At 30.4% G+C, this 14,472-nt stretch overlaps 2 protein-coding genes and 1 non-coding gene across 3 annotated transcripts; 2 read left to right on the top strand and 1 right to left on the bottom strand.

Annotated features, from left to right (window-relative positions):
* The first annotated feature begins 276 nt into the window (after positions 1–276).
* On the top strand, positions 277–2,943 carry LOC134837150 (rab-like protein 6). The gene is made up of 6 exons (XM_063852490.1): positions 277–488; positions 550–600; positions 675–778; positions 1,012–1,325; positions 1,383–1,563; positions 1,621–2,943. The coding sequence occupies exons 1-6, from the start codon at positions 341–343 to the stop codon at positions 2,656–2,658; spliced, it is 1,836 nt and encodes a 611-aa protein (XP_063708560.1). The 5' UTR covers positions 277–340; the 3' UTR covers positions 2,659–2,943.
* A 93-nt stretch (positions 2,944–3,036) lies between these two features.
* LOC134828251 (5S ribosomal RNA) lies at positions 3,037–3,155 on the bottom strand. The gene has a single exon (XR_010161881.1). It is a non-coding gene; the product is annotated as a 5S ribosomal RNA (ribosomal RNA).
* Positions 3,156–8,560: 5,405 nt separating this feature from the next.
* Positions 8,561–13,082, top strand: LOC134837321 (transcription factor HES-4-B-like). The gene is made up of 3 exons (XM_063852692.1): positions 8,561–8,728; positions 10,836–10,931; positions 12,135–13,082. Exons 1-3 carry the CDS (start codon positions 8,561–8,563, stop codon positions 13,080–13,082), a joined length of 1,212 nt encoding a protein of 403 aa, XP_063708762.1.
* Positions 13,083–14,472: the final 1,390 nt, after the last annotated feature.

Below are 14,472 nucleotides of genomic sequence, written 5' to 3'. Positions count from 1 at the left end.
AAGAAATACTTACCGAACATTTTCACTAACGACTTTTGCATCTTCTTTACGTTTGAATCCAAAACGCTCCAGTTCACATATTGAAAATCCTTCCTCTCCCAGTTTGCATGGGCATTTTTCGTCTTTGAACTGGGTCTGTATCAATTCCATTCGTCTCTAGTCAGTGAAAGTCTGCAATTTTCCTCGATAAAATATTGTTTTTATTTTATCACCATTAATGTTTTTATTGTAGATTCTTGTTAATATATTCCAAAACTCTATTTGAATTACGTTGATCTTCTTAGAATAATCTAAAGTAGTGTTAAAGAAAAAAGTATAAACATAAGTTCACATAAAAAAGATGTTTAGTGCACTAAAAAAATTGACTTCGCCAAATAATAATAAACAATTTGTCGAACAAAATGCCAACATCAACAATATTTCCAACGATATTGTCCAAATGTCTGGGCAATTGCAGCGAAAATTCGCAAGAGGTGTTCAATACAACAGTAAGCAAAACGAAAAAAGTTAAATTTTGTCAAAATTTCAATTAAAATTCAATATTTTTAGTGAAAATTGTCATTCGTGGAGATCGGAATGTGGGGAAGACATGTTTATTCGGTAAAAAATATTTTGTTTGTTTTGCCGTGACATCATCGGAGATAACAATGAACTTTATCTCTTATCACTTTCAGAACGATTACAGGGAAAAACATTCCTGGAGCAGTATACTCCGACAGACCAAATTCAGGTTGCCCCAATTCAGTGGAATTTCAAGAACACAGATGATGTGGTGAAGGTACGTGATATCCCTTGTAACACATTCCGATAGTGAATGCGTTCTTATATGAAAAATTTCACAGAAAAAAGGAGTAAAAGGCGCTCATGTCCTTGTTTTTTCGTAAAACGAATGAAATTGATAAATTGTGAAATAAACTTGTACGAAAAACTTGGATGAAATTCAAAATTTTATGCGCTAAAATTATTTAACGTTGAAAAATTAAATTACTTACTTTTTTTTTTGTATTTCAGGTTGAAGTATGGGACGTTGTCGATCACGGCAAAGCCAAACCCATGAAGCAACAAGGACTGAAGTTGAGCGCACAAGTCCCTCAAATGGAAACTCCCGTACTGGATGCCGAGTTCCTTGATGTCTACAAAGGCACTCATGGCGTTTTGTTGGTTTTTGACATCACGAAACAATGGACTTTTGACTATGTGGTGAAAGAATTACCAAAAATTAGTGGCGATATTCCCGTACTGATTTTGGGAAATCATTGCGACATGGCACATCATCGTGTAGTCTCGATGGGACAGGCTTTGGCTTTAATTGAAGAGCACAATGTGTAAGTTGAAATTTTTTTAAGAGAGATTTCCTTTAAAAAAATTGATTTTTTTTGTAGTGATCGCGCAACAGAAGTAGTTTATGCTGAAAGTTCCATGCGAAATGGCTTTGGATTGCGACTTCTTCACAAATTTCTTGGACTTCCATTTTTGCAATTGAGAAAACAGACTCTACTCACTCAATTACAGCGCAACGAAAAAGATAATGAGATTTGTTTGATGGAAATTTCAGAATTTCTCGTAAGTTTTTGACTTTTTTTTTACCATTTTCTACTAAAATATATTTTTTTTTTGTAGAAATCCGAAAATGCTGACTACACAAAGTTCCTTGACAATCTTGTAAATAAGCGCCGCGAGGTTGCTGATCAGAATTCCGTCAAATTAGACACTGTACATACGGCGAATGGCGCAAATACTGTTGCCAATCCCGCATTAGTGCCTACCAAGAGTATCATTATAGGTGCGGGAAAGCCAATTGTTGTGCCGCCCAATCAGACATGCAGTAACGAAAGTACTTTGATGAAGACAATGCTCGACGAAAAGTTGCAGAAAATTTCCTTAGCAGATAAAAAGACGCCTCCGCCAGCTTCTACAACGACATTTAAACAAGCAACATCCTCTAGTCAAATCAGCAGTGTGGATGAATTTTGTCCCGAAGATGGAAATCGACTTGATACATCTTTCCTCGACGATTTGCAGGACAATAATTCACGCATGCCGGTAATTGCACAAGAGTCTGACAGTGACAACGAAACGCAAGGCAATCCCCTTGTTGCGAGATTCGACGAAGATTACGTGGATGCCATTGAAACAGCGTCTCCCATTAAAACGTCGTCTAACGACATAAAACCCAGAGTTAATCCATTGAGCAAACATCGCGGTGACCGAAACTCAAGCGACATCGAAGTCTTCAACATCATGGATGCCAATCGTTCGCGTCACTCGTCATCATCTAGTCTCGAAATTAAAGTTGACGTCAATTCAAGCGCATACACGGAATTCGATTCCGACAGCTCAAAATTTATGGACTCGAAAGTGCGACGATCGCCCGAAGGAATTGAAGACACGACAGCAGATACGCCAGCTTTGTGCTCAAGTACGGCGACATATCACATCGATCGAGGATACACGGTGCAAGCAGATGTGAACGATTCCGAAAGTGACGAGAAGGAAAAAGAAAAGAAGAAAAAACACAAGAAAAAGTCCAAAGAACCAAAGAGTGAGCGAAAAGAGAAGAAAGAAAAGAAATCCAAAAAGAAAAAATCGAAAGAAATTTCGTCAGATGATGACGCGACAACCAACGTCGTCGCGAAAGATGCTTATGAAATGATCTAAATAAATAAAAATCGCCTCTAACTAATTTCTTGAAACGGTTTCTGCGCAATTTTTTGACGAATAGTTTCCAAAAAATAATTAAATGTTAACATTGCACTTTCTAACCAAGAAAAAAAAGCGGAAATGATGAATGTGAAACTGCACTTAAAAAAATTACTAAATGTGAATTGACTCGTTTCGCTTCGAATATGCATTTTTTTGAGTTGAACGAGATCTCTTAAAAAAACTTATATTTATCTATATTCAATTCAATGGCCTTTTATAATAAAAGAATATAAATCTATATTGCAAAAAAAAAGTTTCCTTTTAATTTTTTTTCTAATTTCACTTTTAATATATTTTTTTTATAGAAGGTTTCAAGTTTATTTCAGCAAAAAATGCCAACGACACGCGGCGTTCCCAAGCGGTCACCCATCCAAGTACTAACCACGCCCGATGTTGCTTAACTTCGGTGATCGGACGAGAACCGGTGTTTTCAACATGGTATGGACGTTGACGAAAGTTTATGTTGCAAAATTCGTTCAAAACCTAATACTGTTTAAAATAATACGTAAAAATACGTCTATTTTTAGATTTTTAACTGAATAAGTTTTCATTCAATTCCGAATTAATTTTGAAAAATTAATTAATTAAATTTTGAATTAATTTCTTTAGATTCTCTAAAATTTTGCTTTTCTTTAAATTCATATTTTTTATTCTATGATATAAAATTTTCTAAAGGTATAAAAAGTCATCAAAATTATTTTTTTCAAAGAAAGTTTGCAATTTCAAGAGGTTTTTCTATTATTATGGTAAATTATAACATAAACTCATAAAATAAGTAATTTTATTCTGAATTTATCAAACAAATTAAAAACTTTTAATTTGTATTTTTCAAAATTTTAAACAAAATCTAGGTATATTAAATTTTAAAATAATTAATTTTATTTTTCGTTTTCTGTGTCAAAGCCATTTTTGTCAAATCTTGCTCCAAATGGATAAAAATTTGTCAGAGGGCTCTAATTTATCATTTTTAATCATTTTATAACTCAAAACTGCAAAAAAATTGAAACTGAAAAAAAAAATTTTTTTCTTTGACATAGTTTTGTTTTGAAAACTAAATCAAGAGCAAAACTAAATGAAAAACTTTTGTTTTGCTCCAAATAAAAAATTTTTCAGAGGGCAATCATTTTATAACTCAAAAACTGCCAAAAAATTGAAACTGAAAAAAAATTTTTTCTTTGACATAGTTTTGTTTTGAAAACTAAATCAAGAGCAAAACTAAATCAAAAACTGTGTCAAAAACTGTGTCAAAGCAATTTTTGTCAAATCTTGCTCCAAATGGAACTCTAATTTATCATTTTTAATCATTTTATAACTCAAAACTGCAAAAAAATTGAAACTGAAAAAATTTTTTTTCTTTGAAACAGTTTTGTTTTGAAAACTAAAACAAGAGAAAAACTATGTCAAAAACTGTGTCAAAAACTGTGTCAAAGCAATTTTTGTCAAATCTTGCTCCAAATGGATAAAAATTTGTCAGAGGGCTCTAATTTATCATTTTTAATCATTTTATAACTCAAAACTGCAAAAAAATTGAAACTGAAAAAAAAATTTTTTTTTTGACATAGTTTTGTTTTGAAAACTAAATCAAGAGCAAAACTAAATCAAAAACTGTGTCAAAAACTGTGTCAAAGCCATTTTTGTCAAATTGCTCCAAATGGATAAAAATTTGTCAGAGGGCTCTAATTTATCATTTTTAATCATTTTATAACTCAAAACTGCCAAAAAATTGAAACTGAAAAAAATTTTTTCCTTTGACATAGTTTTGTTTTGAAAACTAAATCAAGAGCAAAACTAAATCAAAAACTGTGTCAAAAACTGTGTCAAAGCCATTTTTGTCAAATCTTGCTCCAAATGGATAAAAATTTGTCAGAGGGCTCTAATTTATCATTTTTAATCATTTTATAACTCAAAACTGCCAAAAAATTGAAACTTGAAAAAATTTACGACTAACTTTTCATAGATTTCTTTTCAATTGTAAAACATAAGTAAACATCTTTGGCATGTACCCAAAAACTTCTGAATTTTTGATTAATTGATGATAAAAATCTTTTAAATGTTTCGCCCTTAAAAATAATTTCTTTTCAACAAAAACCAAGAAGATGCAATAAACAAATCCGTAAATTAATTTAAATTTGTCTCGAAGAAAAAGTTTAAAATCACTTTCATTGTTCGAATTTTCTGTCTGCGATCATCTTCAAGACAAAACAAAAGAATTATTTTAAAAACAGGGGAAATCGGAACTAAAATAACAATGAAATCTCATTAAACACAAAACAATACACTGGACACAAAACACAAAAAATGATCATGTTCCCTCCTGTTTCATTCTCCTTCTTTACAAACGTCATCTACGTCGTTCGTCGCATTAAAAATGATTACCTTCGTATAAGAAGTTCCCCTCAAGCTTTTTTTGTTCTTTGTTTCCGACATAACTGTACATTGTCGAGCTGCATGGCAAATCCATCACAAATGAAAAGAAAAGTGAAAGAAATTCCCATAACGATCGTGTCTCGTATTTCTTATTAATAATTTTTTTGTCTGTAACAACAAGGGGTTCTCGCACTTTTTGCACACTTTTGAATGATGTCTCGATCGTCTCTTCTCAGATGCTGTTTGTTCGTGTGACACACAGTTCATGTTGCAAATGTTCTTAAAAACTTTTCATTGTTCCGAAGGATCATTCACCCTCCTTGATTTTTGTGAAAAGGTGAAATTTTGTGACGCAATTCAGGAGCTAAGCAGGGAGAAAAGCGAGCAGAGGTGAATCATCGCAAAATAAAAAAAAATATAGGGAAATGGTTGTTCGATATAAATAATGAATAAAGTCACAATTAACTTTGAAATAAAAATAAAATTATGCGATTACAAAGTCAGAGGACATACGGGAGTCGATTTGGGTTAGTTTTTTAGAACTAAACAATAAAAATTTACCTGCTAAAAGTCCGGCGAGTCAAATGTCAATTTATGCTGCGACACGGTCCAACCAGAGTCCTTTTTTTGATTTCAAATGCGGAAGGTCTATAAATCTAACCTTTTTTTTTATCGCACGGTTCATATTAACCTTTTCCTTTTATCAAGCGTTATGTGTTTATTTAAACAAACAATTTCGAGCACAATCGGTCTATTTTGTTCACTGACACTTTGTATTGAATGGCGCAGGTAAATTTCACAAAAAAATTTTAGGTCTTCATTTGCGACAATAGCGCACTTGAAAAAACTCTCTTTTCTATCTATTCAAAAATTTTTGGTCCTTTTTTTATTATTCATTACCATTGAGGTCAAACACTAAGGACAATTAGAAACGGTGCAATTTCCGGAAGCGCATTGAATCAACCTGCGTTAAAAAGTTTCAAAAAATCAACAAAAAATTAATAGAAACATTTTCGACAGGATACAGTTCCGTTGTACATTTGAAAAGGAGAGAAATCATTAAACAGAAGTTGAAAAGAAATTCAAGTGACGAAAGCGAATTTGATACTTCGAAGAATTCCGTGATTCCTTGAAAGTTGTTCACTTTACATAACTCGCTGCGGAAGTCATTCGAGAGTCTTAATTAAAAAGTCGCCACATGATAACAACAAGGCATGCTGCACTCTCGAGTAACACACGTGCATCACAGGAAGGGACACGGAAGATCTCATGCCAGTCAAACTTCTCACGACACACATGTTTGTGATGCGGAACTCTTCCCTAAAAAATATAAATAAAAATTCCGATAAAGTTCCGATCCAATTTGAATCGACATGAATGGATCTTAGTAAGAATAGGAGAAAAAAATTCCCACGCTTATAACACTTTGCATTCGTGCGACCCTCTCTCGTTTCGTAAATATACGTCGCGTCATTCGTACGAAATTTAGTCCTACGGTATGATTATTATGACAGAAGTGCTTATGAAAGAACGTATTCATGTAAGTAATTGCCAGCGTATCTCCTTGCCGTATAAAGATAGGGGCACTGTAGAAAATTTTGTGACCGAAGAAGTTCTATGAAAAAATAAAAAAATAATAAGTAAATATTTAACAAATTTTAATAATTTTTTTTTAATTTTAATAATTTTTTAAAAATTTTAATATATTTTTTTAATTTTAATAATTTTTTTTAAAATTTAAATAACTTTTTTATTAATTTTAATGGTTTTCTTTAAAAATTATTTTTTTTTTAATTTTAATAGTTTTTATTTTAATGTAAAAATTATTTTTAGAATTTTAATAATTTTTTTTAAAACTTTAATATTTTTTTTTATAAATTTAATAAATATTTAAAAATTTTAAAAACTTAAATTTTTAAAATCCATACGAAATTTGAAATGTAATAACTCAAATTTTGTTTCATGATTTTTTTTGCAGTTTTTTACATTTCAGGTTGAGGAAAAATTAAAATAATTAATGGAAAAATTCGATAAAATTTCCCGAATATGGTAAATTTCATTGTATGATCTTAACTGAAACTTACAAAATTGATTTGACTTAAAACTTTAACTTAAATTTTACCTAAAATTTAAATTAAGTCAAAAGAATTTTTTCTAAAATTTTGCCTAACTTTGACAATTTGATGAAATAATTCGGTTAATTTTAATTAAGTCAAATAGATTTTTTTTTTAATTTAATTTTTTTTTGAATTCCTGTTATATTGGTAGGACAAAGTTAACGGGTTGCGTCATTTTTAATGCAAAATCCTTAAAAAATTAATTTCTTATTAAAAATTTTTAAAAATAATGTTAAAAACTTCGCTCCCATAAAAACTTACACTGTGCGACTTTTTTGTTTACCCTCAAAAGTATTAAAATATATTTCATTTCTGTGTACATTTGTTTAAAATTCACCTTTTTTCCATATCATTCAGCAGCGAGGTACGACACACAACTTCCGTGCTCGTCAAAAAATTCCCATGCATACCCTTGTTTGATATGAAGTGATGACGACAACAACAAACTTATTGTGTGTGTCTCCCGTATAAATAAAAATTATTTTATTATCAGATTCGTATGGCAGTGCGTGTGTATACGCGTGATCCCTAATGTTATACTTTTTTTTTCGTTGTGCAAGTCTTGTGAGAATATTTTTATGTTATTATTAATATATGCGTATTCTTTCCCTTTTTATTCCTTCTGTGTACGAGATGCGTGTGTAAATGTCTTAAAACTCACCCCTCTACGAGGATACATGTGTGTGATGACGTGCACTGTATATTAGCTTGTGCATGTACGAATTCCTATAGAATATTTTTATTATTTTTTTTTTTCAAAGTTTGGTGATAGTTTCTTATTACAGACCAATTCATTCTACTTTAAATCGTTGTGTGTTCAAGTTTTATTTTTATTTTGCTCGAATTTATTTATCAATATTTTTGTTAATTTTTTTTTGATCGTTACTTAATTTTTTTTTATGTTGACAGTGAAGTTTAATTTATAAAAAAAATATTAATTAAAAAAAATAATTAAAAAATTAAAAGAGTGAAAAATTTATAAAAATTTAAATCAAAAGAAGTACTTAATAAAAGGATTACTACAACAACAAAAAAGTGCTTATAAACGAAAAGAAAAAAAAATTATAAAGAAAAAGGACGCTTTCTTAAAATCAAAAGAAATTACAAGACAACAAGTGCATTTGTGACTTTTCAAGCATTTCTTGTAAGAAAAGCAAAAAAATTTTCATGGATGCATGCTTTTTGGTCAAACGTCGTCGTTCGTCGTACGTGTGTGTGGTTTGTCATTCACTGTAGCATGACACACTTGTCCTTATGAAAAGATAAGAAAACAAAAAAAAAACATAAAAGAAGAATCTGAGACCTGTTTCGACGCATAATAAATTAAATAAGGAGTTCGCGAAGGAAGTGAATAATAAGAAACTATTAAAAACATGGATATGCCTGAGAGATTTCAACTCAACGATAGGGTGAATGGTTGCGACTCAAGACACCTGGAAATAAAATCTGAAGAAAATCACATGACGGAGTCGCCAGCTGGGACGTCGCAGCACGGCAAGCAATTAGGAGTGTCAGCGAAGAGTAAAGCGGAAATAAGGAAGGTAAGCGTGGGTTAAACGGTCAATTGTGACTTTTCAAGTAGAAAGTAAGAGAATCGGTTTAAGAATTTTTTAAGTCTTTTTAAACTTGTTTTTGATGCGAAATTCTCAAAATAAAGTTTATCCTAAATTAAGGCTAATATTTACACAGAAAAAAAATTCTAAATTTGTTTGATTTTTTTTAAAATATTTTTTCATTGATAACTAATCTTTGAAACTAATTACGAGTACAAAAAATTAAAAAAAATTTTAGTAAAATTACTAAAAAATTGAAAAATTATAAAAAAAACATTTGATAATTTTTATTAAATATTCTAACAAGCTTTTTAGCCCTTTATTGTGAAAATCAATAATAAAAAACCCTTAAAATTTTAATTTTCATTCATTTTTATTTTCTCAATTTTTAAATTTTTATTTTTAACAAAATATGGTCAAACAGAAAACTTTGAAAATAAAATATCTTTTTATAATTTTTTAAGTTAGTTCAAGAATTTTTTTGAAAACAATTCTTTAAAAAAATAATTTAAAAAAAATTAAAAACTCTTAATTAATTCTTTAAAAATTTTATAATTATTTAAGCTTTTGGTCTCTTCGGTATTCTTGATAAAAAAAAAAAAATTATAACAATATAATATTAATTTTTTAAGATTTTTCAAACTCAAAAAGCTGGATGATCAAAATTTTAACTTCAAGTCTTACTTATAGATTTGCCTTTAAACAAGCAATTTCAACCTATAGCATCACTGCTTTTAAATCCTGTAAAAACTTTAATTCCCTTGAAAATTACCGAAAAACCCACCGAAAGATACGCTTTCCCGTGATTGATGTCTCTAACATGAGTACATGACCGAATCACATAAAAGTCCCGTAAACAAATGTTCAAAAACATAACATTTAACTTTTTTTTTTATCTCTAAAACAAATTACCATTTAATTTCATGTCCCGTACAATTATTTATTATTATTTTTTGACAAAACTAAATCCTGTTTGCTGATCTTGTCCAAATTTAAATATTTAAATATTTTTTTTTTGTCGATCGTCACAATATGGGGTCGCAACTGGTTTTCTTTCCTCTTGCGTCAACAACCCCGTTTATGAATCGTTGTTATGCCCATCGTTTAGTGCGTTCTTTATCTGCGATATAAGTATATTTTATGGCATGCAGTGATTAGCTATGCAATTCAATTCGTGTCCAGTCATATGCTAAAGGTGATTAATGAACTATGAGCTCGGTCCGGTTTTAGAATATAAAATATATGCACGACGACGATGATGATTTTTTTTTGTGTCATCATATTCTAAACTTGAAATTATGTAAAATTTTCATATGCTGGAAAAAAATAGACAATGGGCCTGAATGAGTAGTGGTTGTTTTGTATGAAAAAGAGAATAAATTTGGTAGTTTGGAATTATCCGTCAACGGAGATAGACAAAAATTTTGTGAACCGAAATTCGAGACAAAAAACAAGAAAAATATTAAAAGAGATAAGGAAGACACCACATTATGGGATATTTTGCGATAAGAGTAAGCTTTAAAAAAATATTTTTTTCCGTAATCGGATCATCCAGCAATTTCTCATGAGAAACTTTTGTAACAAAATCGATGAATATTCAATCACTCCTTTTACGGTTTTTTTTCTCAAACTTCATTAAAATCTCACACAAACACAAAACAATCACACTTTTGGTAGTCAAGAGTGCCCTTGAAATCTATTTATCTGATCCTCCCATCATCCACATATTATCGGCAATACCAGAAAAAAAAACTTAAATAGAATAAAAAAATAAACAATGTCAATAAAAATACAATAAACTTCATGTGTGAACCTGCCTTGCAACTACCTGTAGGTCAACTCAGGTAAATTTAACCAAAAATTCAGAAATTCTTTTTGTAACACCGCCGGTAATCAGTTCACATGCCATATTTCTATAGATGCACACCAAAAAGGACAATATTCCCACATTTATCGATGATTTGTAATAATTTTTTCCTTTTCTTTTGTTATGCTAAAAAAAAATGTTAAAAAAATATCAATCAGTTAGGAATCTCCTTTGAAGCACCTTAATTGATCTGGTCAAGTTTTCTCATGGTCTGTATTTTTTTTTCAGAGCAACAAACCAATAATGGAGAAAAAACGTCGTGCCAGGATTAACAACTGCTTGGAACAGTTGAAGAAGATACTTTTGGAGAACGTTAACAAAGATGTAAGTATCTTTTAATCTTATCTTAAATACTTGTCACACACTTTTTTACCACATAAAAAATAATTTCTTCCTCATTTCTTCAAATATTTTTTTTTTGAATGAAATTTTAAGACATTTTAAAACAAATGTACAATACGGAAATTTTTTTCACACAAAACACCCTTTTTTATCCTATTTATGAATATGTATACATAAGTAAATTTCCAATCCAATAAATATAATAACAATAATAAACGTAGAAGACGCACGGAAAAAATGTATATGAACCTGTGGGAAAAAATATGTTTCAATTCAACATAGTTTTGTGCTTGCATTCTCATGCATAAAACGCACAAATACGGTATATATAGATGTGAAAGGTGGGGGTAAAATTTTTATTTTCTCCGTCTGTGAGAAAGAAAAAAAATTCTAAAAAAAATGTATAAAAATGCATACCCCTACACACAATCAATTTGCAGCGTGAATGACTATCTTTCTCCCTCACTCACGTAGGCACGTACTGTCCGTACACTGGAATGTTATTTTTATGAAATTTTACAACAACCCTAAAACGCGATCTCCGTATGTATGTTTAGTTTTGTAATATTTTTTTCACACGAAATTTCGATGCATGCACGGAACAAGGAAGAAGAAGGTTCACATCACGTTTCGCATCGCCGTGTTTAGTGCTAGAAATATCGGAAAGAATGAAAAATCGTGGAATGGGGTTAACATCCGTGTATTATTGATGAGTAGTTGCTCTTATTTAAAAAAAAAATCATACATACCTGACTCGTTCCGAGATGAAAAGATGTGACATGACAAGAATAGATGAATTTTTGCAATTATTATTAAAATTGAATCCTTTTTCTTTCATTTTATCTTTTCTGCAACAATTGTAACGACTTTGTTAGTTACAGTCATTATGTGTGTGTGTGCGAAAAACTTGAAGAAACTTTTTCATATAATGGGGGAATTGATTTTTATGAGTGCTCCGGTGCTGTTACGTGACCATATATTTTAAAAGTTTTAACTAGGGGAATTTGAATATCGTGTGTGTATGTGACGCCAGAGGTGAACCAAACAAATTGGACATCTGTTCAAGATTTCTTCTTAATAAACTTCCCTCGGAACAACTTTTCCCACGCTTTGTCCACCCTTAAAAAAAAATTCTTGCTTAATTTTCCAAAATCTCATTAAATTCTTTTGTATTTTTCTTTGCAGTCGGCGCAACATTCAAAACTGGAGAAAGCTGACATTCTCGAGATGACGGTGAAACATCTGCAGCAGATTCAGCGACGGCAATTAATAATGGCGGTGTCGATGGAGCGTTCGGTGACGGAGAAATTTCGCACGGGATTTTCCGAATGTGCATCGGAAATTAAGAGTTTCATTAGTCAAATGCCCGATTTAGATCCTGCGGTGCGACAACGTCTCTCAAATCACTTGGATGCGTCAGTGGCAAAAGTTCAGACAAGTACCCCCAGCAGTTTGGAGAGTAAAAACGGGAATCATCAATGGAATCAAGGCAATTTTAATCAAATTCATGCGAATGAGCCGCCTTTTCTCGATGACTTGAACAATAATCAACGATTACAAATGGATCTCGTACCAACGCGCCTTCCCACGGGTGAAATTGCCTTCGTGATGCCCAATAGTAGTCACCTAAATGTACCAAATAACGCATCTGGCATGCGGTTTATGTCCTCAAACACCTCCACGCCGCGTCTCAGTGCTTTTAACATCGTTACGAGCAATAAAGCGCACTCCATTGCGAAACTTCAACACACAAGTCCGCCCTTGAGTCCCATTTCAACGGATGATCGTCAACTCAGAACTCCCCCATCATCGACACTAAGTTTACTTCATTCCGCCTTTTCGCAATCTTTCGCAGGGGGAAATCCTTTCAGCAGTTTGAGTGGCAGCGGGCGCATGGATAGCGGATACAAAAGTGACACAAGCATGTCGGAGCTCATCTGTAAGCCAACTGTGCCGCAACAAAGCTACATGGATTTACTTAAACCAAAAATGCCAATGGGAGTCGCTCTTGGACCTCATAGTGCGGAAAGTACGTTGAATTTAAGTTGTCGCGATAGTCCTTGCAGCTCCGGATCAAGTGGTTTGCGCATGGAAATGGACAACGATAAGGATCCCATGTGGCGTCCTTGGTAGAAAAAACGACTTTTTTTAGATTTAAGTCCCAAAAACTGATTGTGTTAGTAATTTAAGGTGTTGATAAACGTTAAATGCAATTTTTATGAATCCAAAAAAATAGATACGAGTGTTAGTTAATCTTAATAATATATTTTTTGTATGAATTTATCACAACTTTTGTACTTATTATTCACGTTTACATAGAAAAATAGGGAAAAAATTAAAATAAAACGATGGCTTTAAATCGCAAAACGAAAAAAATGAGAAAAAATAATTGTATATTTGAATAGAAATAAACTGTTTTTATTATGACAAGACGAGAGTCCTTCACTCATTTTATTATTAATGTTTTCCCTCTATTCAGCGTCTCTATTGCGCACTGTTTTATTTTCCATGCTTGAATAGTAATGAGTTTGTAAGTAATACTTGAAATGTGTTGATGCATCAATCAGCGGTAATTTAAAACAATTTTGCGGCAATGATGGTAAACTAAAGGAAAAAAGTGCTTTCAATTATTTTATGAGTTTCAGGGATTTTCTTCTCGTTTTTTTTTTCATGTGAAGTGCATCTAATTTGTCTGAAAAGAAAAAAATAATTTAATAATTTAATGCTCGAGGTGTGAAATAAGAAAAAAATTGTTTTTAATAATAAGTAGATTTTTGAGATGAAATAAATAATTTTTGATATTTTTTGATATTTAAATTAAAAAAAAAAAAATTGTTTTGCATAAAAGAATAAGTTGATTTTTTGAGATGAAATAAATAATTTTTGGAAATAATTTTTGATATTTTTTTTTAATTCAAATTGGCAATTAAAAAATTTAATAAGGATAAATTAAATTATGATTTTTTTTTTGATAAAAAAAATAATGAATTAATTAAAAAAATGAATTACTCAATAAATTTAAAAAAAATAAAAAAATAATAATAAAATAAATTTAAAAAATCACCATATTTCTTTAAAAATATCAAAATGATGTCTAAAGGTTGAACACAAAAAAATACATAAAAATATTTTTTTATTTAATATTAATTTTCAAACAATCGATGAGGTTATTTCTAAAAATTGTATTTTTTTGTTTTTATTCATTTATTTTTGTTATTCATTACGAAGAAATACCTACTTGCGAAAACTTTTGACTTGGATTTAAAAATTATAATATAATTTATTATTTTTGTGATTGTTTCTATCCTTTGATGAGATAAATTTGCTTTATTTAAATTTTAATGCATCAATGTGTTTAAATAACTAATTTTAAAAAAAGTTTAAAACTTCAATTTGAAGGTTTTTTTTTATATTTTTAAAAAATTTCTCGACTATGAAAAAATTCTTGAAAGTAAAAATTATAATTAAATTAAAATTATAAAGTAAAGTTTAATTATAATAATTATTAAAATTAAAAATTATA

This window comes from Culicoides brevitarsis, chromosome 1 (genome assembly GCF_036172545.1).
Source record: "Culicoides brevitarsis isolate CSIRO-B50_1 chromosome 1, AGI_CSIRO_Cbre_v1, whole genome shotgun sequence".
Taxonomy (NCBI): domain Eukaryota; kingdom Metazoa; phylum Arthropoda; class Insecta; order Diptera; family Ceratopogonidae; genus Culicoides; species Culicoides brevitarsis.
The sequence above is the reverse complement of the archived record's forward strand: the minus strand, read 5'-3'. Positions and strand labels throughout refer to the sequence as shown.